At 44.3% G+C, this 27,707-nt stretch overlaps 1 protein-coding gene across 5 annotated transcripts in view; it reads left to right on the top strand.

Annotated features, from left to right (window-relative positions):
• The window catches only part of PABIR2 (PABIR family member 2), a 257,673-nt gene that overhangs the window by 76,188 nt on the left and 153,778 nt on the right, over positions 1-27,707 (top strand). For all 5 annotated transcript variants that reach the window (XM_078688575.1, XM_078688573.1, XM_078688572.1 and 2 more), the window contains 4 exons: positions 2,572-2,628; positions 18,908-18,951; positions 19,043-19,097; positions 19,888-19,989. In XM_078688575.1, the coding sequence (XP_078544701.1) occupies positions 2,572-2,628; positions 18,908-18,951; positions 19,043-19,097; positions 19,888-19,989 (258 nt within the window). The remainder of the gene's footprint in view (positions 1-2,571; positions 2,629-18,907; positions 18,952-19,042; positions 19,098-19,887; positions 19,990-27,707) is intronic.

Raw genomic sequence — 27,707 nt, 5'->3', positions numbered from 1 at the left:
ATTAAACCAAAGACTGTTCCACTCGGAAAAAAAGGTTTCCAGACGTGCTTGTTGCAGGGTGGCTTTTTTCCCCCTTACCTTTTCTTCATTATTTGTGTCACTGTTCTGTGACTTCAGAGGCTTTGGATGGTGATTTCAGAGGCCTTGGATACATAACACTTTTACAATATATTTTCATTCCCAGTGATTCATGCAATTGTCTCTAAAATACAAAAAAACCACTGCCTTATTTTCTTAAACGAAAGGTACCAAAAATTGATAATTTGCTCCAACTATTTAAACGAATCCTTCCTCTATGATAATGGACAATATCTGTTCAAGCCAACTGACTCTACTGGACTGATGTCCACCTTACTTTCTTGAAGCCAACACCACTATCAGCCTGGTTGAAACACTCTCCTTCAACCTAAACATTGTTCAAGGTCTGTTTAAACTATTTGAGAAACATTTTTTAGGCCAACTTCAAACAAAGTTGTAGAGGTGCACTCCATTGTGGGTTTTTTTCTGTAAAAAATCACTGTGTATTTAATTTATTGTGTATTTAATTCACTAGGTTATGTTCTCAATTTGGTCATAAGAAAATCCAAGTAAAAAACCTCAACCAACTTGTGTTTCACAAGTCAATCTGTTGATGAGGTATCAGACCAAGCGTTCATCAGTCTGAATCCCATCAACTAAACCAGTTGGTACAAGTCACAGCAGGTGACACTTCTTTTCCTATTACCTTAACCTTTTAAACTTGTGAGCCCTCTGCCCCCAGGATCAATTCTCTTTCCTGTATTATTATTATTCGGTGTTGACAATGTGCTCAGAGCTTCAAATGCGGTTTTTCACATGAATGCTAATGCTGTTGTACTACATTTGGGCTAAGAAGATAATTGATAGTCAGCTTGCTGAGAATATTTATTCTCTTAACTCTGTTCAAGCGTAGATTAATTCAAATGTGTAAAATGTACCAAAACTGAGTTCTAAAAATAATGGGTCTTACTCCAATCCCCTCCTAACACGATTGTCCTTTTGAACCCCAATATTTTTCGTTCAAGAAAACGCTAACTGTTTGGAGTTGCTGTGTCCTCCCTTCCCCTTTGTGTCCAATATCATTGTTCAAATGTTGATGGATAATTTAACCATGGACTATATTTGTAGTTTCCTTTCCAGCACCAATTGACCGACACTTAGTCTCTACTCTCCCCAAAACTAAACTGTTGCAACGCCTTCATAGAATGGTGCTACACTTCCCTCAAAGATTTTTCCCCCCTAAATTCAGCTGCACTAGTTATTCCGACACCTGCTGATTCCAACGCCTGACAAGACTACATGACTTGCTCTTGTCTATAAAGCTACACACATCAATAGCATTCTAATTATCTATCTGTGTCCTATCCCTGGAGGGGCCCTTATCTTCATCCCGCCATGGAAACATGCAATGACATTCCATCTTTGAAAATCACTTTCACGGTAGAAAATCTACTGTTCGTGCTGTACTCCACCCACCCGCAGTACCAAATAATTGGTAATATGAACAAGTTTTAGTTTATGCTCTCCCATTTTATTCCATTCCTATAGCCTTTTAGTTGGCGCCTTGAGACCTTTCTGTGAAACTTGCCTTCAATTGCCCAATATGAACTCAAATGACAATGTTCACTGTATGTATCGGTATTTGTAAAGCAGAAACCTAGCTCGAGAGCAAAGGAGTATATTACATATGGAACATTAGTTAAATGTGCCCTTTCGCAAAAAGGGGTAGCTGAGGATTGAGGTGAGATTTGGTAGAGCCAGTTGTCATGTCTTTAGGACCTTTTGAATTCTAGGAGTGATGCAGCAGTTTTGATGTCTCCAATGAGTCGTTGCAGAAGGAGAGGGTCTATAGACTGATGAACCGGCATCTAAATGCTGCACAAGGTGGTCTGGGAGTGGTAACGAAGCTTAGGCATCCAAGCATTTTGAACTTTAATATACTTTTCATGTGGTAGGTATGTGATGTACCAAATACCATGGTAGTTTGAGTAGGGCCTTGTATTTGGAGCATTGCCAGAGTTAGTAAGTCTGTCACCTTTTTCTAGGAAAAGAATGAGCGTGAGGGTTAACTAACCACGCAGCTTTTAAACCAATTATATTTGCACTTGACTGAAGTGTTCATTTGAGGATCTGGTTATGTGGAAGGGAAGTGGGTATTTGTTTCAAATGTTTATGCCTGAACTCCAGGTGCATGGGGGCGTTATGTATTTCGAGTGTCAAGGCATGTGCAGCAGAGGTGGAAAGGCCTCATAAACAAAACAAAATTCTGTTTGAGTGAGTGAAGAGTTGTCCTTAGTGAGATTGCTGGTGGAGAATCAGAAATTTGTGACTCAAGGTGATGGAGTATGATAGAAATGAAACCATTATTTGGACTTAAGCTGAAATGGCTGGCTCTACCTCTCCTGTACTCCAGTTCTGGTACTTTGAATGCTGGCAAAACAAACAGACCACGCCAGAGGCAAAGCAATGTTGGTAAGATGCTTGGCACTGGCTATGTTTGCGCTTTGCTGTTTTGTGAATAGGTTTTTCATTCTTTTTTTCATTTCTTTACAGTTGCCGTCATCTTCTCCGATTCACATTCCCAGCAGCAGACTTTATCAGCTCAAAAGGGTACGCATCTATTCATTTTCCTTTAATACAGTATTTGTCATAGTGTTCCTTTCAAAATTAAATCTGCATGAGATTCAAATAGGCTAACCAGACGGCAACCAGTGCCAATAGTATACAAGATAAACTTGTGCACATCAGTTTTGATGTCCACTATGCATCATTTATTATACAAGGTGTGTTGTACCCACCCATGTATCATAACCTAACCCTCATGAAGATCGATCTGCTCATGATATAAGCTGCCCATTTTGGAATTAGTCTCCCACAGTGGTTAAGCCTGCTTGTTCCCAGAATTGGAATGCTTGTTCATCTAGATATTCTGCCTATTTAGGAAGCACACGTTTGGGGTATTACTGGGGCATTGGGAAGGATAGATTTTGTCAAGAACATGCTCTGAGCAAAACTGGGCAGGACTATCAATGGAAGATGTGTAAGGGATTACTTGGCGTTTTAATTCCAGAGTTAATTGCATTTGATGGTCCGCCCGCATGAATTATGCAGAATTAGCTCTCCAAGAAAGAGTCCAGTTCTCAAAAACATCTTTGGAAAAGGAACACCAGGATGTTAATCAAGTGGTCAAGTGATATAGAACTTAAGGCAACTTCACCATTTTGGGATCCGCTATGCAGCCCATAACCGACAAAGGGAGCATTCCCTAGAAAGCCACTTGGGCTCTGAGGGCAACCACTGCCTTCGTCAAGTTGCTGTCTAAACGTTTTTGTTCATAATGGAAGACTTAAATGACGTCCCCCTCCCGCCCCCCGCAGTGGGAACCTCTCAGAAGTCTATCTACATTGGCTACGGGACATGGCATAAATTGAACTAACACAATTTTTCCAAGTGAACTCTGAGGCCAAAGTGCTCACTGACCTCTGTGAGCAAATGTGATACTGTAGATTTGTCTCCGACACTTCCTTCAAGTAGAAAAGCACATTGTCTTTGTAAAGTGAACTTGCTTGGCTACGGTCAGATAGTGGGATTCCCCGCAATCCTCTCAGTACCTGGGACTGAATGGCATGTCCATGTCTAGACCAAAAAGGAAGGGGTTATCCCTGCCTAATACCCCTGTGCACCACAATAGGAGCTGATGCCATCCCCTTTAACTGGTCTCATTATCCAGTAAGCGTAAAAGCTGGAGTTAGCTGGATTCTAAGCTGAATGTAGTCAAAACTGGAAATAAATAGTCCCATCTCAAGGTGTCAAAATGCTTGCTCCAGAACCAGGCAGGCAGCCCAGGGCCCTCTTAGCTGGACAGACTCCATAACTCAATACAATCATCTGATTTTGAAGGAAGTACTCCTTCCAGGGACAAAGCCATCTCGTCGGCATGGATTAACTGTGGGAGTGCTTGTTCTACACGGTCAGCCAGGATTTCTCTGAGAAGGCTATAATCTGTGTTAAAAAGTAGCTGTAGCCAAATAAGAAACCTTTTGGGTGGAATCTCTTCCAGGCTTTAATATTGAGACTAGAATGGTTTTGTGGAGGGATAATGGGAGTCGCCCAGCAGTTAGAGCTGTCCCATATGTCGGGTGGCTTAGGCGCAAGAGAGGAAGCATCGTCTGAAATTCAACGAGGAGGCTATCCGTATCCAGAGATTTCCTTTCAGCCATTGTGGCAATCGCTCCCCCAATATCTTGAGCCATTATAGGGGCCTTTAACTCTGGGGATATTTTATGTAGTGGGAGGTCATCTAAGAAAAAACGGTGATCATCCAGGAGGACTTGGCTCAGCCTTCTATACAGAAATTGATAAAATTAGCAAACAGTTTGCGGAGTGCTGCTACAAATAATGTAGTTCTCCATCCACCTGCTGCAGGACCGTGATTGTGGCCTGCTTTTTGTAGATATTACTATCCACACATGAAGACTCCCAGACTTCCCCTACCCCACCCTCGGTATGCGTCTTAGCCATTAAATCGGAATAATTTAAGCAGGGCAGGTGCGTGATCCAAACTGCCTCTTCTACGTGCAATTGAATTAGGGTGCCTCTGAGTGACTGGTCATCTACCAGTTGCTTTTCAGTAGCAATATACTCTGGCCATATCCCGCTCCAGCTGCCCACATCTGCCTGGGTGCCCAGACCCTAGATTAAAACATTGAACGCCTCCCATTCTAGAATCTGGGAAGACTGTCCTATTATTGTGATCAAAGTACTCTAGTATTTTCTCTGCTAGCAAGCCTCGAAAGGCGGGGCCTTCTGAAGTCTTAGGTTACAGTTGCCATGCGGGATAGGGGAAGACTGTTTATTCCATGTAAGGTGAATCCGTAGTGGGCTGTTATCCAAAAAGTCCCGATCTAGTTAATCAAAGGAGGAGACTGCACGACTGAGCGTGGACAAACAAACTATTCTGTCCAGTCGCATATGTGTATAGGCCGTGGACTGGTAATTAAAAAAAAGTTTTATGATCCGAGCCTGCTGTGGGAGCGCAATGTAGAGCCTTCTTCGTTTAAGTAAGGAGAAGATTTTGCAATGCTGGTGCATGTTCTGCATTCCTCAAATGTTCCAGGAAACAATGATATTTCTGTAGTTGTGTCTTGGTGAAAGTGTTTGAGGGTGTGTCAGGACCTGTCGGAGGACTCCCGCCAAATGTGTAGAGGCGACTTTTAGAATGTTTGGGTCCAGCCAGGCATCCAAGGATTAGTTCTCCAGTTCAATAAACGCAACCCCTATAAAACCTAAATTATAAGGTATGTGAAGTGCAACACCATGAACAGGAGGCTAAGTACCAGCTGTCCAAACAGCAAAAAAAGGCCTTCAGTAAGCATGTGGGGTGAGTGTGGCAGTCTAGTGACTGTTGTGGCCGCAACGCCGGTACTTCTAAGGCGCAAAAGTATTTGTGTGACCGAAGCCTCAATGTTGGCAGTTGTCACCGACACAGCCTGGAGTCAAGCTAGGCAGCCAAGTGCGGTATGGGGACTCCCAAAGTGTATCTAAACAGGTGGTAGTGCGATGTTGTGTTATAGAATCTCGTCTGCAGTTAGGAGGGAGGGGGTGTAGGAAGCTGGCTCTTTATGTGATCTATCACAAATCTGATATACTGTGTAAAGAGTCAAAGGCTTCTCCGGCTAGTGGACAAGGGCTCTTTGCTATCCCAAAGTGCTATATCGAGGGTAGTGTTGTCGAGCAGCCTTGGGCTTGGGCACAGGGGAGTGCAAGACAGTTGCAAATGCACACAATGATTAATAAATGACGCAGTGACTCAAGCAGGAGATCCACACCAATTTATAAAAATAGCAAGTATCTTTATATATGTTTAGGCATCAGAGAAAAATCATTTAGGTAAGTGCGTTTTAAATATATATTCTTTTCATTTTAAAAAGTGCCCACAGTGCAATTTCTGAGTTGTGCAATGTTATCCTCTAGAAGGAAGAACACGTTCTGCTAACAGGTACAGTTCATTGACTTACAGGCCCAATCTCCAGGAGTTAAGGTGAGTGGTGAGCAAGGTCCAAGGCTGCACCAGCAGTACACCAAGAGTGGGACGAGGGCGGCCAGGTGCAGAATGCAAATCTGTGCCAGGAGCCTACTGCTTTTCAATGCGGATCGGTCACAGGCTGCAGGCTCTGGCTAGGAAGCTGAACCAGCAAGTGGGCTCAAGCCTTGCGAGGCTCAGGGATTTGGGGGGAGATGGGCACCTATGGTCCTCTTCAAGGCACAGGAGTTACTGGTGCAGAGGTGTCATTGGGCATCTAATTTTTCCTTACTGGAGAAGTCACGGTGGAGGGGGTCGGCTGGTAGAGGCTGTAGGCACTGTCAGGGAGTCTGGGATGAATTAAACCTCGATGGGCTCGAACTCTGGAGGGCTTGGGAACCTTTTGGCCCACTTCAACTCAGGCTGAAGGCGACTGGTGCAGTGGTGGCATAAGGTGTCGGGTTTTGGCGGTTCCAGAGTCTGTGCTTGTGGAATTTCTTCAGAAAAGGTTTGCTGTTCAGAGGAGGTCTTGAGTCTTTTCGAAGGCAGGCAGCCCTCCCAGGTTTCTCGAGTCGAGTCAACAGCTGTAGGACGAATCGTCTTTGGTGCAGTTTCCGACGAGGGACGCTTACAGGCCAGAAGGGTTGGTAACCTGTTCCAGAATTTCTAAGTATGCCCTCACAAAGATAGCTTCTTCAGAAAAAATCATATCCACCTCACAGGGGGGGTGGAGTCGGTGGAGGGTGGCTTCCTCACATGTGAGGGGAGCCAGTTTAGCATTCCAAAGGCAGCAGCTTCTTTGAATCTCACTGACCCAAGGAGGTTAATCAGCAGCTCATCCTGTGGGAGAGGGTGTTACACCCTCTACCTGAATAGGCTTTTTTCTGGGTCTCCTGAGAGCAAAGGAGGTCAGAACAGCGTCTCGGGTGGCAGGCTGGCAGAAACCAATCAGCAAGGACACCAGAGTCTGGTAGGTCTACAGGGGTCACCTCTAAGGTGCCTTCTGGGTGCATGTATTCGTAAATCCAACACTTGCATCAGTGTGGGTTTACCAATACGAGATGTTTGATACCAAACATCCCTATTTCAGGGAAGACATCATGTACCTGTGGAACTCCTTTTCACCAGTGTCAAGCACATGTTTTAAATGGCTTACCAGGTCACTTATACTGGCAGTAATAGGACTGACCAGTCCCAGGCACCCTGCCTTGGGGCTGTCAGGCCTGATGTAGGGGTGACTTGGAAATATTACATGCAGTGTTCAGGGACATGGCACTCACAGAACGTGTTCTCACTTTTGTGTGCACCAAGATACGCAGCCTGCAATGGCAGTCTTGCATGTGCTTGGTGAGGGGTCTGTTTGGGTAGTACAATTCGTGCTGCAGCCTTTTGGGACCCTCTTTAGTACCCCAAGCCTTGGGTACCATTTACTAGGGCTTCATATAGGATGCTAAAGGTTTTGCCAATTGGGGGAGCAATTGTACTCTTTTACGAAAGAGCTATGGCACTCGGGACCTGGTTAGCAAGAACCCACTGCTCTTTCAATATGAATCACATCATTTAGTAGGAAAACGAGTAGGGGTGACCATGTCAAAAAGAGGAACTTTACTACAGGGACACTTTATATTTCTACATAGGATAGCTAAACTAAATCCAGACAAATCAGGCTGCCAGAAATGTATGTATATACGTACTGTTCAATGATCCATGAGGAACACTCTTGTCCGACCATAAGGGAAGCCTACATATGACAACACATCGGTGGATAATCCTTTGATTACATCTTACCACTTAATCTATGATTGAGTGCTTGTCGTCTTAAATAAACTGAGTCCCTTTTTAATAATGCACTGTCATGTGCATGAATGTGTTGCGTATATGAGATGGTTATGGCTGTTTAGTATTACTGTTGGATGGTTGTGAATCTAGTCAATGGTAATGCATTTTATGATGTGTATTGTAAAGTAGTTATTTTGGTTTTGTTTGTCAACTTTGACATTTTGTTTTCTGTACTTGAATAGCATAGAACTATTGTATAATGTTTGTCTAAATAGTTTTTGATATGAATTTACTTAGTTTTCACACATATAAAAACTATCTTAAAAATACTGTGCATATTTAAGAAAATAAATATATGAACATTTGTTTAATAAATCAGTTGGTCTGTGTTTTCCATGGTGTACGTGCCTCTAGTATGAGCCATATGGAGGCCATCCAGGAAAGGAATATAGGTCAGACAAGAGTTTCTCATTGATAATTGTCTTTCCCCCTTACTCTTGGACCATAAATTCAACCTAGGGGGTACCTTTTTCTTACAGTGTAGATACATACTGTAAATCTGCAAAGCGCATTGGCAAGGCCAATAGGTCACAAAGGCGAGATCTGCTGACTTTGCCAGTGCTTGTTTAATCTGTAATCTACAGTGATGGTTGTGATTCACCATGAAGGAAGCAGTGTAGAGCTGCTACCTGTCCCTAATTATTTGGAAAGTGGCATCAGCCCAGGTGGTTAGGTGGATGAGAGAAATACCTCCATTCTTCTGTGCTTACATAATTTTACCAGTTATTTCCTAGGTATGGTGCCAGATTGTACAAGCTCAATTCTAACGCTGTTGTATTTACTCTATTTTACTTCCCCTGGGCTGTCTTCTTGCAGATAAACTTTTTCAGGTTTTATTTCATTTCTGGTAAACCACTTTCTGACCCTTCCTGTTGCATGTCTACTATTTTATGCAGTTTAAAACCGGAGGACTGGGTAGATGACGGCATTGGTTAATATTTGCAGCACAATCGATGCAGTTCTGTCTTTATTTCCTTAAAAAAAATGTAAATCATTTACTTGGAAAAGAATGTAACAAAAACATGGCCACTGGTCTCTTAGTTATGTAATATTCGCGTTTTGCTTTCAGTTGTTTGCTATGTTTTGTTTATTATTTAACTACATAATTCGAAGTTGCTTAGCTGATTAGTACAGTCCGAAAAGTTGGTGACAGAGGCAAAGTTGTTTGCTTTCTAACAACGTGTCAAATTGCTTCTGCCTTTACAAATGTACATTTGTGTCTCAAATTTGCAAAAATCGGTAAGCGTGGCCTGAAGGAATTCCATACTTCTATCTTGCATCTTGGTCCCTTCTCTGACACTAGAATTACTAATTTAACAATTTACTGGCGTGTATTGAGTTAAAAGTTTAATACTTCCTAATGAAATGCTTCTGTAATATTTCACTGGTGTGCATGTATGAAAAATTGATTCTGTATACTTCTCTTCCTCCTGAGGACACAGTTTTGTAGTCTGGCATTTGGTTGGTAGCAGTAGCAATGTACAGGCTTAAATTTGCAGTAGTGGATGACTATGTAGTAGTCCCCATTAGGGTGAGGGGAGACTTTGAACTGTGTAGGTTGGTTGTGAAACACTCTGTAACCCCATTTTCATAGTGGGCTAGTTGAAGCAGCATTCCCTCTGGAGGTTAAAAAAGTAACGGAAAAGATTGGGTGTTTTGATTTTCACTTTGTAATCTTGGTAATTTCCCTAAAAAGTCGGAAATGTGCATATATCATTAAAGGAATGTAAGATTCAGAGTTTCCACAACGCAAAGGATACAAGTCTACAGTATTGAGGCATGTTGGGAGTGCTGTTGTTTTGCAAGAGTTGCACTATTTTATTCATAAGTGGTGACAAAGAACACTGTCAAATATTGCATTTGATTTTAAGTGCTTTACTCGAAGCTGTGTAGGTGGATTAGCCATCTCGGCCCTTGTCACTACTCTAGTATTGCTACGTGGTGTGCAATTTTCAGTAATAAATGACATACATAAATGTTTGAGTTGACGGCACACTTCACTTTATGCTTTCAATAGTGCATGCTTACTTTAATTCTTATAGATTGATACATATTTTCACTTGTTGCAGTGAAGAGATTGTTTCAGATACTGGTCATAGCAGAGAGATAGATGTTTATATCCGAATAGTTGCTGAATGTAGGACATTGAATTATATAGTCTTCTGCTCCCTCAGATAAATTGATGATGACAAACTTGGTGGGGAGCATCCTTCCATTCCTGGAAGGCTTGTAATGCGGGGCCACTCTATTAGAGATCTGAGGTTGGGGCCATCTTGTGTTTTATGAATAACACATGGAATATTCTGAAGTCATTCCTTTGTATCACTTGCGGTTAGTTCAGAATTTGATGCCCAAAGATGTGGTTTGATCGCTAAAGGCCAAACATGAATGTCTGCATATTTTTGGGCTCGCTGTAGGTTGTCAAGTGTTCCTGCAGCCGAAGTAGATTCACAGTGGAAATACTGGAAATTAATAGCAAAAGGGTCAAGGCTTAATCATTGAGGCAAGTGGGGTAGAAAGAGGATCAGATAGATCACCCACAAAGTCACAAGTGCTAGTTTTCAGGAATTTTCACACACTATTCAAGTATATGCCGGTCTGTGATTTCTAGCCCTAATTTGGCTGTTGAGTTGCTCTCGTGACATATATGACAACCCTGGTGTGGTCATATGAAGATCACTGGGCACAAGATTGGAATGTACTAAACGCAGTACACAAACACAACTCTTAGAAGTGACAGAATTAATCGAGTCCGGGATTCCATGAAGTCCTGTGAAGTTGAGAACTGGGCTGTACTCTTTATTAAAAACTTGCAATACTGGCCGCAGCAACTCTGATCTGTCTGTTAGACAGGTCTACTGTGAAGCTACTGGATTTTTAATTGCACTTGCCATGCTTTATTTTTCAGTTGGGATCGTTGAATCCAGCCTTTACTTCTGCTTTATGATTGCCCATGGGGCTTCAAATTCGGCATTGATCGCAGCTTTCAGGTTTACTTGGAAATTTGGATTGAATTCTGTGTTTGGTGGGGATTCCTGATTTTCATGAATAACTTTTTGTATCCTGCTTCCTCCGTGTCTCTTACAAAAGTAGAGAAGAGCCAGTTCAGCTTCACTGATAGAACAAAACGGGGACAAGATTATTGGTCAGTGCTGTCATTTTCAGAAGTTACATGATGAAATAAAGAGAAACTAAAGTTCATGTAAAAAGGAGACGTGGCTGGATAAGTGGATAGGTGAGTGGCTGAGTAGTATTCAGAAAAAAGTTCAAGAAAGTCACTGTGCAAATTCAGTTTATTAGTGTCAAGGATCTAATCCAAGAACTGGAATCTTATAAAGAATTGTAAGTTGAAAAAATACTTCTTCTCTTTGGAAATCTGATAACAAGTAATCACTAAAATGAATGCAACATATTATACAGTGTTGAGGATATACATACAAGATGTGGGGCAACACTGTAGACTGTCTTCTAGAGAATACTCTACAGCAGGTTCTGAATTGGCGCTCGACCTCCCTATGAAGAGCGGTCATTAAGAGCAAACCACTACAGACACTATGAATGAAGATTACTCAGTCTTTAAAAAGCAATTCAGCCAATTTCGGTCAGCTACAGTTCATGCTCATCAGGGGCACCAGTGGGGACTGACAACAGGCAAAAATACCTAGTTGGTAGTAGTAGAGTATAGGTTTAGAACATCTTGAATTTTTTACCCACACGTTTCTTTTACAACAACTTGTTATGAAGTGCTAGGTTTGTTGCAACTGAACACAAGCACACACACATTCTTACATAGAAGCAAAACAACGCATTGAAAGCCTAGGACTGAAAAAACTATCATCCTCTCTTTTTTCCCTTACCCTAGCCCCCTCTACACCCAATGTGTTACCCTATTCACCATCGGGTTGCTGTCTGGAGGATGAAAAGGGAGAGCCAGGAGATTTTGGGTAGCTGCGTCCGCTCATTCTGGAATACTCTTGAATGCAACACCCAAAGGATAAATTGGTAACCGGGTTAATTTAGCCGATAAGACACTCAAGTAGCTGTCTTTGGGTCTGAGAGGAAGAGATGCCAAAGCTATCTTTCATTATACCAGAAAGGAACAGATTGTGGTTGGGCTGAGTGCCTCAATAAAATGAGTTCCCGGTTGTGAAGAGTCAGTTTTCTGGTCATCCAATCTGGACATAGAGCAGGTAATCTGCAAGATGTTGTTGGCCCCAAGGAGGTCTTGCAGTATCTTCCTCATGCATGTGCTTTCCCACCTTCTAGTAGTTGATGTAAGTTAAGAGACCTACATATTAAAAGATTTAGGGAAAGAGTTGATCACAGTAGCAACTAACCATAGTCTTTGTTGGTGAATACTTTCACTGCAGCTGGTTTGATGTATCTGTACTCGGTGATGCAGCGTATGCAGTGCTTAATTTGTAAAAACAAAACTAAGTGCATGGGCCCATACATTTTATTAGGAACCTGATTTGCCCCTGCCCGCTTTCTAGTGTCTAATACAGTTTTATGCCACCTCCTTTCACCACCCTATCCTCCACTTCAGGCTGCCCAGAAATGTGTGCCAGCACCTGCAAATACCAGCACTTAGCACCTTAGAACACCATGTTCATGGTGTCTAAAGCACATGTAGGTCTAGCTTGATCAAGGGGCAGTCATGATCTCCAATTCTAACCTGCATTGTTCTTTACTGGTGTCCAAATGCAGGATGTTACTGAAAATGAGTAACAAGACCCTAAATAGGAGGGCTGTTCTAGGGTTTAAGTTGTCCATGCTTGGAACTCTTAATGAAGTGCAATAATGCCACTATGTTTGTATCGTAAAGAAGCCACCATTGTTGCTGCTTTGAGAGTCTTTAGAGGTTCGGTTACTTCATCCTCAATGACTGAGATTAAGGAGTCCAGCATAGGGTGGTGGTGGTGGTGGTCTCGCGATAGTGGTCGCATTTCCACAATTACCATATTATTCACTCTCAGTGGTTTGGTTTTGGATTTGAAAAACTACTATAGGTTTTCAAAACTGTAGAGGGGAGCCAAGAAGGGGAAGGGGAATTTGTTTCTTCTAAGTTAATGCCAATTTATGGCCCTTAGTTTGAAGAGGCAAACCATAAAACCAGCGAATGACTTCAATTTCCACCAGTGTCTTTACAGAGCTCCACTTTAACAATATAGGTTTTCTATGAACCATTAGTCTTTGCCTTATTGATCATGCTGGCACTTGAGCTGGTCACTCGCCAGTTTGGGTCACCCCCAATTTTAACCTCAACCAGATTAGTTGATGGTGATGCTAGCTGAATGCATATTGACGGCGGTGAAGTCTTCAATTGAGGTGTCTGGGATCTGTTCTCTAAAGATGTGTCAACCAGAAGGGGTAGTTCTCCCCATTGGAGTGTTGCTCTGGACTTGTTAGAAGCCAACACGAAGTGAACCAGTGTGTAGTGGGACCAGAATACTAGGGTCCTCAGAACACAAGGTCAGTAGTATGAACCCTGGACCAGTAGAGCAAAGCACAGATGGTTAACATATGTACCCAGCCCTTGAGTGTAAGAGGTCTTGGGCTTGTCAGCCCATCTAGTGAGCTTGTAGAGTTGAAATAAATGACTGTTGAGAGACTTGAAGTGCTTAGCCAGTTAAGAGGGAATTGTGCTGCTCTGTGGAGGAAGGTGTGTAACATTGGCCTAGATTATTTCAATGTGGGTACCTTTTGCTCTACAAGTGGAAAGATGAGTAGGGGCAACCCTTCTTTATTTGTCCATAACTGTTTGGGTTTCGCCTGCCGAAGGCTGCGCTCTGCGCAGCTTTTCGGCGCAGGTGAAATCCTTTGTTTACAATAAGGACTTCAGGAACGTCCCCCAGCTCCCATTGGCTAGCTCCATAAATGGAGGCTAGCCATTGGGTGCCGGATCTGTCCGTCAAGGCCGGACCAGATTCGGGGGCGTTCCCGCGATTTTTTCCCTCTCCACCCACTTCTGTTCGTCATCGCGGTGGTGGGTGTGATTTTTTTTTTTTCGAGTCGCCATTTTTTCTTTATTTCACATGCGTCTGTTGTTGGAGTTAGTTCAAGATTCGAGTTCCCACGAAGCGATCAGGGATCAGGTAAGGAGTATTTTGTTTATAAATGTGTTTTCACTTTGTAAGTTTAGGTATTTTGTTCTGGGCCGGTTCCCGCCCCCCATCCCCCCATCCCGCTGTCCTTGTGTCCGTTCCGCTTCCCGCCCCCCCCTCCCCTTTCACTCTCCGTTGCTTGTTGCAATTGTACCAGATGCTTGACTCCAAAACGGCAGCTCCGTTAGGGCATCCAAAGATGAACCCAGAACGGGTCTGCACAGACTCTGCGGCCCTGATGACCTGGAGATTCCCGACGGCACCCCCGAGGGGACATACGACCCGCGAGGGAATCGTGCCTTGCCATGGCCCCTCCTCCCCCGACACATCACGGTATCCCGTAAATGGGACTGACTCACCTGGATGCGGCCCCTAAATATGGGGAGTGCTCGCCCACTTCAGGCCCCGCTCTTGGCTTAGTCATGGTCTCTGGGCTGGCATTCCCTCACTGCTAGGAATGTAGCTCTGGTGTTGCGGCATTCCTTGGTGAAGTTCATAGATTCCATTGGCTGGCAGTCGCATGTTTGTTCCTTCCCCTGTGATGGTATTTGATTATTGCTGTACTTACTATGTGAGTTCTGCCGTGGGGTGCAGCGGAGGAAGTTGGCTTGCGTAGGGGGAGCAGGAGTATTTGTAACTAAGAAAAGGGAGCGGAGATGCGGGTGGAGGTGCTTGCCTGAGCGGTTTCAACAATGGGTGGTTATTATTTGTTGTTGTATCTGTCACCTAGTGTGTTCCTGGTATTATTCACCTTGCAGATAAAATGTGCTGGGCACTGCCATTGCCACCTACTTACCCTCAGCTGTCCCAAACGTAGGTGTCCTTGTTTGAGCAATGCATCTGTGACGCTGCACAGGAGGTTCGGGTCTTGCTGTGACAGCCGCACTCGGTCTGTGGGCTCTGGGCTGCTTTGTTTCGCACAAGCGTCTTTTTTGGCTACATGGGTCTTCTCTCACCCCGCTCTCTAATCATACTAATCAATATAAAATCCTTGCAACTCCAGCCGTAGACAAAGGATGTCAGATCAACAAACCTGGCCGTGGAAAACTTTAACTAAGAATATCCAGACTTGGCTTAGCTGTTCTTTTGTTGACTACTTAAAACTATTCTATGAAAAGTCTAAAAAGACCAAGCTACCTGTATTTTTTATTTAGTCAAGCACCTTAAAATTACATTTATACTTTCAGCAATATTAAATGTTTGAGCCACAGACAAATGAACAGATCTGCATGTTTGCCATGCAGAGGAGGCATCTTTTAAGGTGACCTTGTGTACTGCCTTCCCAAGACACTAATTAGTCTATTTGCCGTTCCATATAGAAATCATGAAAATGTACAAAACCTGTTTTTTTTTGGGGGGGGTGGACACGTTTTTTTTCTTCTTAGCTTATTTTTTCTATCTTTCATGGATTCATATGCAAATTTCCCTGCCTTGTGATTCATTAAAATTCTTTCAATTCAAACCCGATTGATGGAATTAAAGGTTTTCAGGGCTGCTGCTTGATCGCCAGTCCCTTCATTGGCATAAAAGGGGAGGTCTGAGTAAAGTGGATGGCCTGCTAAAAAGACTCTCTAAAAGCTGGTAAAACAAGCATTTACAATGCAACGGTTTCGCCTTTGGAAAATTTAGAGCTATTGGCAATGCCATTTATTTATCTGTTTTCAAAACCAACACATAAATACAAATTTTGTCATTTACAATGCCAATAGCTCAAACTTTTCCAACGGCGAAACCGTTGCATTGTAAATGCTTGTTTTATAGTTTGTTTCTAGGTTAGCGTGGCAGGGGAGCAGAAGAATTATTGAGTCCAGTCTCTGTGCTTCCCGGGAGATGAGCTGAGTTGTCTGTTAGGGTGGATGTTGATATTGCTGCCGTTCTTGGAGACTGACCTGGTGGTGAGAAAACCACCTCCTCAGCAGCTAGTTGGCATCCAGACCTAATGTGGGATCAGGAAAGGTTTGGCCCAAGTGGTGAGAGTTGTAAACCAGTTACAGTGTGTAGCTGTGCGCATGAAGGGTGTACAAATGTCTTGTTGAATGAATGGTCAATGATGGGGGCGATGTGGACAACCCATTGGTGGATCCAGAGAGAGAAGAGTCGAAGTTGAAGGCTTCACTTAGTTTGACTGTAATGTAATAAATATCCAAACGAATGTTAAGGCATCCCAAAATCTATTGTACTTAGAAACCAGTATATTGTGGGCTAATTAAAGAGTTTGACAGCTTGGCTGTTGTAGAATTATTTGAAATGCTGAAAATTACTGACAACAAAAAAATCCAATTGTTAATGCTGCTGTTTTTTAGAGTGTATTCATGAAGTTGTAACTTTTTTTTGTATCTTTCAGTAATACAGAAAAATTGGTGTCTATTCTTAAAAGCATTTTTGAGGATGTGAAGTAGCACCGCAGTGGTACTCCTTCATGCAGTCTCAAATGTCTACACTTGTACTCTTGTGTATGGAGTTCTCGCCCATGATTGCATAGACTTCCACATATGTATGCCTACTTTGAAAACGTAAATGGGGGCTTTTTACTACAAAGTAGGAGGAGGAAATCTAAAATTAAGCAAATGCACAGAGGGAAATGCACACACCTATAAACGGGTAAGCCAGTTGCAGTGCACCAAAGTTAGATCACATTTACACCAGCGGTCCCACAGCTTAAAATGGCTCAAATCTACTCCCTTCAAGCCTTCAGATATCACACCCAAGTACTCACTTAGCTCAAGGGAATCGCATGAAACCCAGTGGAGGCCAGGGACAACGCTACCAGCACTGAGCCAAACAAACACAATCAATAAAATGAGCCTATAGCTTTGGATATTATAGGCACCTGTATACACCACATTGTTTTTTTTTCTTTTAAATATTACTAAACAATGCAAAAAAAACTCTTGTAAACATGCATATCACATTATTAAAATGTAAAGATTCCAGGTGCTGCACATACGTAGATAATTGAAAATATGTAAATTATTATTTTAATTAAACCTTTTTACCTCTCATCTGAAACTACACACGAATAGAAACATTCGACTTTGCATGTCCCAAAAACACCCACCAAATGTCTACACAACAGTAGCTGATGTACACAACATCTTTGAGCACAAGGAAGATGGCACTGCCCTGGGCGTGGTCTTCATTTAGTGCTCCCAAAAGTGATGTTAATCGTTGTGCATTGTTTCTTTGTGTACTATTCACCTCCGGTATTGCCTGCCTGTTTTCTTGTTATTTTCAGTGTGTTTTTTTAAAATAGTGTAGCCTGAGATCACTCTCTGCCGTTGTTTAACCAAATACAGCAGATAGATGTCTGAAATACGCCTGTAAAGTTGCCACGAGTAATGTTTTTTTTTTTTTGGGCATGCTTATCCCTCTACCCCATGAAACACTGCAGACATGCATACTCGTTACTATTAGTTGTAAGTCTCTACCTGGGGTTGCTTTAATTGCATCTAAGCCAAGTCTTATGCCTAGGCATACGTGTAGATAGAAGTGCGCACACATTTTTGTTTATTAAATTACCTCTATGAATAGTCTAAGGTGTGTCGATATTGTGTTTTAATGCTTTGTTAGCAAAATAAACTGTAACAGAGAGTACGTTTAAATGGAAGGACCTGTAGTCTAAGTTGTTTTGTTATCATTCTATCATTACCTTGCTGTTGTGAAGTTGGATAGTGATACGGTGACGGTTTTGCCTTTTTGCTTGGGTTCATTAAAGAGGACATTGCCAAGTGAACAACCGACCGGCATTAATAGCAGGCGCATATATTTGGAGTAGGTGAAGGGAACCAGTCTGCATTAGGGGTATTTGGCGAAGAAGGAAACTAGGAGTGATGGCTGCAGCCCATTCTGGACGCAAGTGTTGGGCCCGGACTGGGTTGTAAAGGTGTGTGAGGAAATAGGGCTTAGCAGTAAGAGATGATGAGTGATCTTGGAACTGGGAGCCAGGTTCGAATCCTGGACTCGGAATCCTGTAATTCTGGGCAAACCCTTTTTTTCCAGTGTCGTTGCTTTTCTTTGTTAAAGTAGAACGCCTTTAGCTTTATTTTAAAGTGCTTTAATGCCCTTGGGCCTCGCATAGATGTCAGTTTTGGGGCCAGAAATGAGATGTGCACTAACTTGCTTGCTCGCTACATGTTCAGACTGCATGTTACTCGACGTTTCTACTGTTCGGACAGAAAGGTTCCCATGTGGTGATATGTATAAAGATAGAAGCAGTAACATAAAAGAGTTTATTCTTACATTCATCTAAAAGGCTGGGCTATTATAAAATTCATTCTTAATGTTTGTTCCAATTGTTTTTGGGTCAGGTGTTAGTCTCCTGAGTAGTTGAAGGTTAAAGTGGGTATCCTAGTCCTTGAAGCGTCATTTAAAGCGTGCTGCCTTAAACATAATTAACTTGCCTTGTCTTGAAGCAATCCAATTCTCGTAAAATGCTTACACAAGACAGCATCAGACTCTAGCCTTACCAGGATGGTGCAGTGGTTATTTTATTTATTTTTATTGCAAGCATCCTGAAACCAACAAGCCACCACCTTTTAAATATGAACACTCTGTGCTGTCATGCAAACTTTAAATAAAAGAACATTCCATATCCTTTAAAGCTGATAGTACAGGGGCAATGGGTTCAGGTAATAATAATTTATAAACCCATTGTCCGTTTCAGCTTCGAGCTGCAAATTTAGGCAATCGACACTTTACTGACCGTGGTGTGCACTCTATCTTACGTTCAACTGTTTTTAAATAAGTGCCCCTTTAAGTGTATACACACAAAGCCCCCCCCCCCCCTACAGGAAGCCATTCTCCACACCAATGCTAACTGTGAATGTCCCTGGCTGCATGCCTTAGTTGATTTGCTCTTTCTCTGCCGCTATGGGTAGAAGAGAGAAAATTAAATGTTGTGAAAGGCTTCTATTGTGTTCTGCAGGAAGAAGGAGTGGACTTGGCGAACAGAGAAGCAGCCCATGAAAGGTGAGTGCTTTACTAAAATGATGAAAGTCTCTTTGGAACACACTGTCCTGATTTTGGCTTCTTTTCATGGCATTTGTTTTCTTTGTTTTAGAGAAGTGCAAACCACGATGCAGATTAGCCAGTCATGGGATGAAAGCTTGATCCTGGTAAGGTTGTTGCATCCATTTTTGTGTTCCAAAGTTGGATTATTTCTTCACATCTTTTTTTAACCATTCAAATGCACCCCAACCATACCCAGAAGCTCCTCTCTTGGCAGAGCCAGAATTTGCATTTGTCCTTGTTTACGATGTGTATACCGTAGCCTTTTCTGAGCAATTGCCTATTTTCTCTTTATGTGTATCTTGTTGTTGGAGTTAGTTTGATTTGGCATTTCTATCTGTGAATAGATCACTATTTGCTACTCTTGTGTTTTTAGAAACGTTTTTAAAATCGTATTATACCCGTGTTTGTGTTGCTTGTTTTAATGTATGCAGAATATTTGTTTGCAGAAAAGTTGTCGTTTTAAAAATAATCCATGTCCTTATCTAGTAAATAGTTCTTTTTAACTTATTCGATATTTGAAACTCTACAGGAATTGCCTTACTTACCTTTTGAACGGCACCATAAGTGATTTTTAGTGAGGCGTTATATTTAGTGTGATATCAAGTTTGTGCCAATTTATTTGTACTTAGAATTTTTGTCTCCTAGTCTGTAAAATGCAAAGATTTGTGCATTAGTCTGTAGTGTGACTTTTTTGCATTAAGACCAAGTATTTTTGGTGTACTAGAAGAACATCAATGTTGTTCTGGGAGGGACCGACCATGGACAAGTGCTAGACTTGCCCATCTGCAGAATACATCCTTAAGCTCCAAGCATGATCCTGCATTTTGAGTTTTTGTTACCCAAACGTTACTGTCTCTCTGTTCAAAATTAATACAAACTGCTTTTTCTTTACAGAGTGACAATGACTTTGATAAATATGAGAAATCTTCATCACCAAAAAGAATTGATTTTGTCCCAGTGTCTCCTGCTCCTTCGCCTACAAGAGGAATAGGGAAGGTAAATTAAATGGCATGATTAATCCTTGGTGCTTCCAAACAGATTATTTTTCTTCTTCGTCATCCATGGTGTTTACAATGATGTAAATACATAATGCTGTTTGGAGTTTATTTTTTTTGTCTGTTTTACTAATGGGATTTAAGTGACATCATTTCAGGATAAAGGAAAGCCTTCCGCAGCATTTAGTCGTGGGTTCTGAGTAGTTTGAGTCTTTAATCCAGAACCCCATTTCCAGATTGATGGAATAAGACCTCCTGCTGGATAATATTAGACGTTGCAAAGAACATGTAGAGTAAGCCATAAAAGTGTCCAAAACTTTGTCTCCACCTCTATAGGTTCTGTGTGCAACCCTGTTCTTTAGTGTTAATTTTTTCCCCTCTGCTGATACTGTATATATGGGGCATCCTGATTTCTTTCGGAGCGTGTAATGAGCATTTTTGTCTTCCCTTTTTTACTGTATTTTATGTCATAAATTTCCTTCTATGACTGTGCATGCTGTAGGATGCTGGCGCTTTATATGATGTACCAAAACGAGATATATCGTGCAAATAGTCCAGGTATTCCCTTATAAGTAAACTTTAGCAATCCCTAGGTGCTCTTCTAGAGGGTAGTGTGGTCGAACAGCCTTATGCTTATCAGAGGAGTGTTTTCAACATCTGCAAATGCACACAATAGTCCATGAATAATGCACAAGACTCATTAAGGAGATGCACACCAATTGATAAAAATAGCACCAGAACCAATACTATCAGGTAAGTATGTTTTGCAAGCTAAATACTTTACGCTTTAAAAAATGTAGTCTGTGCATTTTTCAGAAGCTGCAATTTTATCCTATGGGAGGAAAAACAAGTACGGCATTCTGGTAGAGTACCACAACTTACAAGACCAATCTCCTAGACTTAAGGTGAGCATTGGGCAAGGTCCAAGTCGGCATCAGCAGGTCACCTCCAGTGGCACTAGCGCGGCTGAGTGCAGTAGTGCAATACAGCGTTGGGTGCCCAATGTTAGTCAATGGAGATTTATTTTTTGACTTCCGCGGCTATTAAAAGAACTATCTCTGTACTATACACTGGACGAAAGCTCATTTGCGTCTGATACAGGAGATTGTACGTTTCAAAAAAGTCAATCGGATAGCCATTTACCACTTTTTCTATAAATTTACTAATACCCTGGAGTAATAATATTGGTCTGTAGTTCTCGATCTTGTTGGGATTCAAGAAGGATTTTTTCAGCAATGGTCTGATAATTGCGTGTCGCCAAGGACCGGGGACTTGTCTTCTTCCCAGTGAGATGTTATAGATAGCTGTCAAGCCAGAAATTATCGTGTCGCCTCTCTTTAGCAATATATCTGTAGGTGTCAAATCCAGAGGCGGACTGGACTTAATTGTATTGGCTGCTGCCCTAATGACATTGTTTAGTTGGTGGAGAGGGGCAGATCCATTGAATCCTCTTTCGCTGGGACGATTTAGCTGATATTAATGTTTGGATCCAGGTCTCCTGTCAGTGAATAGTATATAAGGCTGATTTTCCTAAGAAAAGTTAGTGAACTGCTCACAACGTCCCCTTGAGGGTGGAGTACTGGCTCCTGTAATTCTGGGATTTAAAAAGGAATTAACAATTTTGTAAATCTCTTTAGAGGACTGCGGGGACTGATTATTCCTCCCAGTCTGGCTTTGCGAATTGCTTGCCGGAATGTTTTTAGAGCTTTTTGATAGCTGGCCTTCTATCCTCGTCATATTGGAGTCTCCATTTCCTTTCCAATTGTTTGCATTCCTTCTTGAGCTCCCTAATCTCTAGAGAAAATCATTTGGTGCGGTCTCGAAGTCTGATAAACTACAGAGGTTTTCTGGGAATGAACGCCTCTAGAGTATCTCTCTCCACTCCTCGAAAACCAGATGTGCCGAAATGGCCTCTTCACCCAGGCTCAGGACTGATTCCTGTAGAACCTCTTGCCAGCGGTGAATGTCTAGTTTGGACCCGTGCCTCGAGGATTTAGTAAAGGGAACATTAGGATGGAAAGATTCTGGTCTGGTGATTGAAAACTCGATCAATAGATGGCCGGACCATAAAGCTGGGTGTGGGACATTGACTGAGAGACTGATCAATTTAGTGAAAATAGGCTCCAATAAGTGACCCTTTGCATTAGTAGAAGACATGACCATCTGGACCAATTGAATTGCTGCTAAATCATGTATATAACTTAGAGCTTGTGTACAGGAGTTGTCATCCAGATATATTTTTAATTTCCCCAACAATGTAAAGCTGGCTGACTGGAGGCTGAGGAGAGCAAAAATCTGAGGTAATTTGCACAAATTCTGACGCAGGACCTGGAGGACGATATAAAAGCAAGCTTGAAAAAGTATGTGTGTGAGTTTAGTGAGAACAACAGTTCTGTAGTAGGAGATCTGTGTATAGTCATAATCTAGTGAATAGTCCCGCTCATGTGCGGGGACCCCGGAGCAATCAAAAATCTCTTAAACTGTCTTCTGTGCAGTCCTGCATAGACACTTAAGAGAGAATTAAAGACAAATAATGCAGCCTATACCTGCAAGGCTACACTGTCCAGTACTTCAACTAGAAATGCAAAGGATATTCCACCAATATCATATCCAGCACTGTCTGCCAGATTTCACCCATAGAGAAACTTCCCCCTTCACAAAATCCTTGGAATGATAGAGAGGAAGGGATGGACAGACAAGCCCCCCAGAGGCTGCCATTATGTGGCTTAAAAAGGGATACTGTGCCTTTAAGGAAACTTTCCAGAACTCTCGGTATCCCAAAATGCACAGCAACTCCCTCCACTTTCAGTGCTTTTTTCCGGCTCCTGCTAGCAGAACCCTGGAGCATTGAGCTCTCCCTTTTTGGGTGTTTTTGTCTAATTTTTTACACTTTTCAAGTGTTTAGAGTGTTTCACTCAAGTGTTTTTGTTCCTTCTTTTTGCTGGAGTTTTCTGGTGAGTGTGGCCACTCTTTTGTCAGATATGCCTTCCTTATTTGACAAATGCCCTGAGTGTGCCAGGAAAGAGAAGGCCAGAAAACGACTCCGGTCCTAGACGTCGACCAAGGTCTCGACGTCACTCCCCTCTACGTCGAACGTCGACGTCGCTTCGACCCAGAGCCCTGGGGAGACTGGGAGCAGATGGTGGTCATCCCTCTTGACGACTATGTCAAGGCTATCGATGTCATCGTCTAGACCTCGGTCGACGTCGAGGACCGCCTCGTCGTCGAGACGCCATCGGTGTCGGGAAGGGTCTGGAAGGCATCGGCGCTCGCCATCAAGGCGACACCGCCGTTCGGCGTCGACGACGATCATCGACGACTATCCTCGACGTCGAGACGAGGATCTTCGACGTCGAGACGCTCGACATCGAAGTGGAGGTCAGCGTCGAAGGAGAAAATCAACGTCCAGTGGGTGTTCTAAGACCAGGACGGAGTCCCAGGGCTTTGTAGTAGGTCTTTCCTCGGCTTCAACAAGCCCACGGTCGCGGCGGCGCCGTCGTTCGTCCACGAGATCGGCCTCTAGGTCACCCCCGTCAAGGCCGGCGCAGAAAAGGAGAGTGATAGAGTCTCCGGGCTCAGAGTACTCCCAGACCTTTTTGTCCTCACGGCCCAGGACGCCTACGCCTCCCCCGTTGCCCAAGGACCCTCCTCCGCGTAATCCTACGCCTCCACCGCCTCCTCCCCCTCCTCATAAACCTCATCCTCCGCCACCTCTGCCAAGGTCTCTTTGCCTCATCTCCCGACACCACCTACGGGGCTTCCACGCCCTAGGCTCCTGCCCCAGCCACAGCTCCCTTCTTTCCGGCCAGTGGACAGACCAAGGCCAAGGAGGTCGAGATCTCGCTCCAGGTGGAGGGACAGATCCAGAAGTGACCGTCGTTCTTCCACACGGTCCAGACGGCACCACAGGAGGGACAGGTCTAGGTCCCGCCACACGGACTCGTCCAGTGCCCGGGACTATTCACCTATATTGTCGGACACTCCTCGGACGAGGGTGTCTCCAGTAGACGACATTGTCTCCTTCCAAGAGGTGTTGTTACGTAGGGCGGCAAAACTGGGCATTACACTCATGGTGCCCACGCCATCGACTTCAGTCATCTTCGAGACCCTGCACAAGAAACAGCTGTCTCGCCCATTGTTGCCCTTGGTGCCAGGGCTGGAAGAACCTGACATGGAGCTCTTCCTCACCCCTGCCTCTACAAAAGCGGAATCTTCCAGGCTGCAAAAGAAATACAGGGCCCCGGACTCCGACCCGGCGTTCCTTTGTTCGGACCCTGTCCCGGTACTGTGATAGTGACGGCGGCGAGAAAACAACACACCACCGCTTCGTCGTCGACTGTACCTCCTGACCAGGAGAGCCGCTTGATGGACCTCGCTGGCAGGAAAGTCTGCGGTACGGCCTCCACTTCTATGAAGGCTGCGAGTGCCTCGGCTCTGTTGGGCCGTTACGACCGGGCTTATGGGAGTCCCTGCAGCATTTCCTGGAACATCTTCCCAGGGATAGAAGGGAGGATTTCCAAGAGATCATTAATGAGGGGATGATGGTCTCCAACCAGGTGATAATCCCGGCTGCGGATTCCTCGCTCTTGGCAGCCCACGGGTACTGCCCTGAGATCAACCTGCGGCGCCACGCCTGGCTGCGTCCTACATCACTGAAGCCAGAGGCGCAGCAGAGGGTCGCCAACCTGCCGTTTTCAGGAGCGACCCTGTTCGGCAAACATGCGGATGAGGAGATGGCTCGCATGAAAGCGGAGGTTGAAACCCTAACGGCTGTCGGTTTGGAGAAGCCTAAGGAACAGAGGAAGACCTTCCGCCCGTTCCAGAGGCGTTACGGTGCGCAGGACAGAGGGCATGGTCGGCAGGCTGGACAGCAGCAACAGCAGTACCAGCGGCGGCCATTCCAAAAGCGCCAGAGGGGCAGAGGTGGTCAGCAGTCCTCCTCCATGAACAAGGGCCCGGCCGGGTCTAAGCCCTGAAGTGCTTCTTCCCCCTTGTCCGTTACCCGCTCCGGTTGGGGGAAGCATACACAATTACTTTGCAGAGTGGAGAAAAATTACTCAGGACAAGTGGTTGCTAAATATTGTTTGCAATGGATACAGTCTTCGTTTTCTCAGCCCGCCCCCAGCGTTCCACCGGTTTGCTCGCAGTTCCAACTGCGCGAGCTCCAGGCGGAGGCAGATACCCTGTTAAGAAAAAGGGCGATAGACGTCCCTCTGTCTCAAAGGGGAAAGGGTCTTTACTCCCACTTCTTTCTGGTACGCAAGAAAGACCAGAACGAGTTCATGCCCATTCTGGATTTGCGACAAGCATACAAGTGTATTCGCAGGGAAAAGTTTTGCATGCTGTCTTTGCACCAGATTTACCCTCAGCTGCAAAGGGGAGACTGGCTTTGCGCGATAGATCTGCAGGATGCGTACTTCCATGTGCCCATTGCACGGAAACGCCGGAAGTTCCTGCGCTTCCAGGTCTGCACAAAGAACTATCAATACACCGTACTCCTGTTTGGACTTTAGTCTGCGCCCAGGACTTTTTCAAAGTGCATGGCAGTGGTGGCGGCACACCTGAGAAAGAACAAGGTGTTTGTTTACCCTTACCTGGACAATTGGTTGATCAAAGCCTCCACCTTCCAGGAAGCGCAATTGCACTTAAACAGGACAGCCGTTCTGTTGACCCAGCTGGAGTTGCACAAAAACATTTCCAAGTCTGCCCGGGTCCGGTCCAGTGCCTACAGTACTTGGGAGCCTCCATTAATACGCTGTCAGCAAGCGTGTCTCCTTCAGAGGAGATATGCTTATCGCTCCATCGGAAGGCTCAGGCTCTCATGGCTGTTCCATCTACAACAGTGAAGACGGCGTCTTCTCTACTGGGGTCTATGGCCTCTTGTATCTTCCTCACTCCACATGCACGCCTACACATGCGGCCGCTGTAGGAATGTTTGCAGTATCAGTGGGACCAGAGGCGAGGGAACTGGGACGACATGATACGACTGTCTCTGCATGCTCAGCAGTTCCTGAGATGGTGGTGTTCAGCGGAGAACCTCCTCAAGGGGGTTCCGTTCCACAAGGACATTCCCACTCAAACTATCGTGACGGATGGTTCTCTCCACGGCTGGGGAGCGCATTCCGGACAGTTACAGATCCAAGGAACGTGGCCCCGGACGGAGTCCACGTACCACATCAATTTCCTGGAACTCAGAGCTGTTCACTTGGCACTGAAGGCCTTTCATCCGTCCTTCCAGACCAACTCTCTCCTTGTACAGACGGACAATACGACCAACATGTATTACCTCAACAAGCAGGGGTGCTTGAGATCGCGCATACTGTCACAGGAAGCGCAGGTGATCTGGCACTGGCTGCTAGCCAGAGGAATGACAATAACGGCTACCCATCTGCCAGGTGTGCAGAATGCTCAGGCGGACGCACTCAGCAGATTGATCCATGAAAACCACGAGTGGGTCATAAACGACGAAGTGCTTGAAGACTTCTTCGCCAGGTGGGGCACTCCAGACGTGGATCTGTTCGCCACCGCCAACAACAGCAAATGCCGAGACTTAGCATCCAGGTATTCAGATCAACTGGTCGAACAGCTTTCTGTACGCTTTTCCGCTCATTCCCCTGATTCCGGCGGTGCTCATCAATCTGTTCCAATCTAGGGCGCGGATGATCCTCATTGCTCCGGAATGGCCCAGACAGTCCTCACATACGGCTGCCGTGCCGGCCGAACCTTCTCACGAAGTTCAGGGGGCAGATGGTGCACCTCAACCTTTCGTCTTTGAGTTTGGCGGCATGGCTCCTGAAATAGTGCAATATGGCCTTTTGAATCTTCCTGAAGATTGTATGGACATACTGAAGGAGGCTAAGCGTCCTTCCACTAGGACTCCCTATGCTTACAAGTGGAAGAGGTTCTGCATCTGGTGCACGTCCAAGAACTATGATCTGATGACATGCAAGGAAGATGTCATCCTACCATACCTTTTGCATTTGCTGCAGTCTGGCCTTAATTTCCATTCTATTAAGGTTCATCTCGCTGTGCTGACTGCCTACAGGAAATGCCCTTCACAGACATCCTTCTGCCAGATCCCTGTGATTAAAGATTTTTTGGAAGGCTTGAAGAAAGTGTTTCCTCCTGTTCGGCTTCCTTCGCCTTCGTGGGAGCTGAATGTGGTGCTGTCCAGGTTGATGAAGGAGCCTTTTGAACCTATCCATAAGGCTTCGCTGCAGCACCTGTCCTGGAAGGCGGCGTTCCTCGTGGCCATTACATCGGCCCGCAGGGTGAGTGAAATTCAGGCATTGTGTTGCCAGGAACCTTGTACTGTATTTCATGCTGCTAAGGTTGTGATGCGTACTCACCCTAAGTTCCTTTCTAAGGTGATTTCTGATTTTCATGTTAACCAGACTATAACTTTACCTACGTTTTTTCAGAATCCTTCCACTCCAGCGGAAAGGTCTCTTCATTCCCTGGATGTCAGAAGGGTGTTTAAATTCTATCTGGATAAAACCAAGGATATTCGTAGGGGTATCTCTGTTATAGTCATAAGCGCCCGCCCTCCTCCCCGGTGGAGAAAATGATGAAGTACTGAATGCTACAGGTCTAGCTTTATACACCTCCAAAAAGAACAAAGTGGAGGGAGTTGCTGTGCATTCTGGGATACCGAGAGCTCTGGAAAGTGTCCTTAAAGGCACGGTATCCCTTTTTAAGCAACATAATGGCAGCCTATGG

The sequence above is a fragment of the Lissotriton helveticus genome, chromosome 4_1, assembly GCF_964261635.1.
Source record: "Lissotriton helveticus chromosome 4_1, aLisHel1.1, whole genome shotgun sequence".
In the NCBI taxonomy this organism is placed as follows: Eukaryota; Metazoa; Chordata; class Amphibia; order Caudata; family Salamandridae; genus Lissotriton; species Lissotriton helveticus.
Note: the sequence above shows the minus strand (reverse complement) of the source record. Positions and strands in the feature narration are given on the sequence as shown.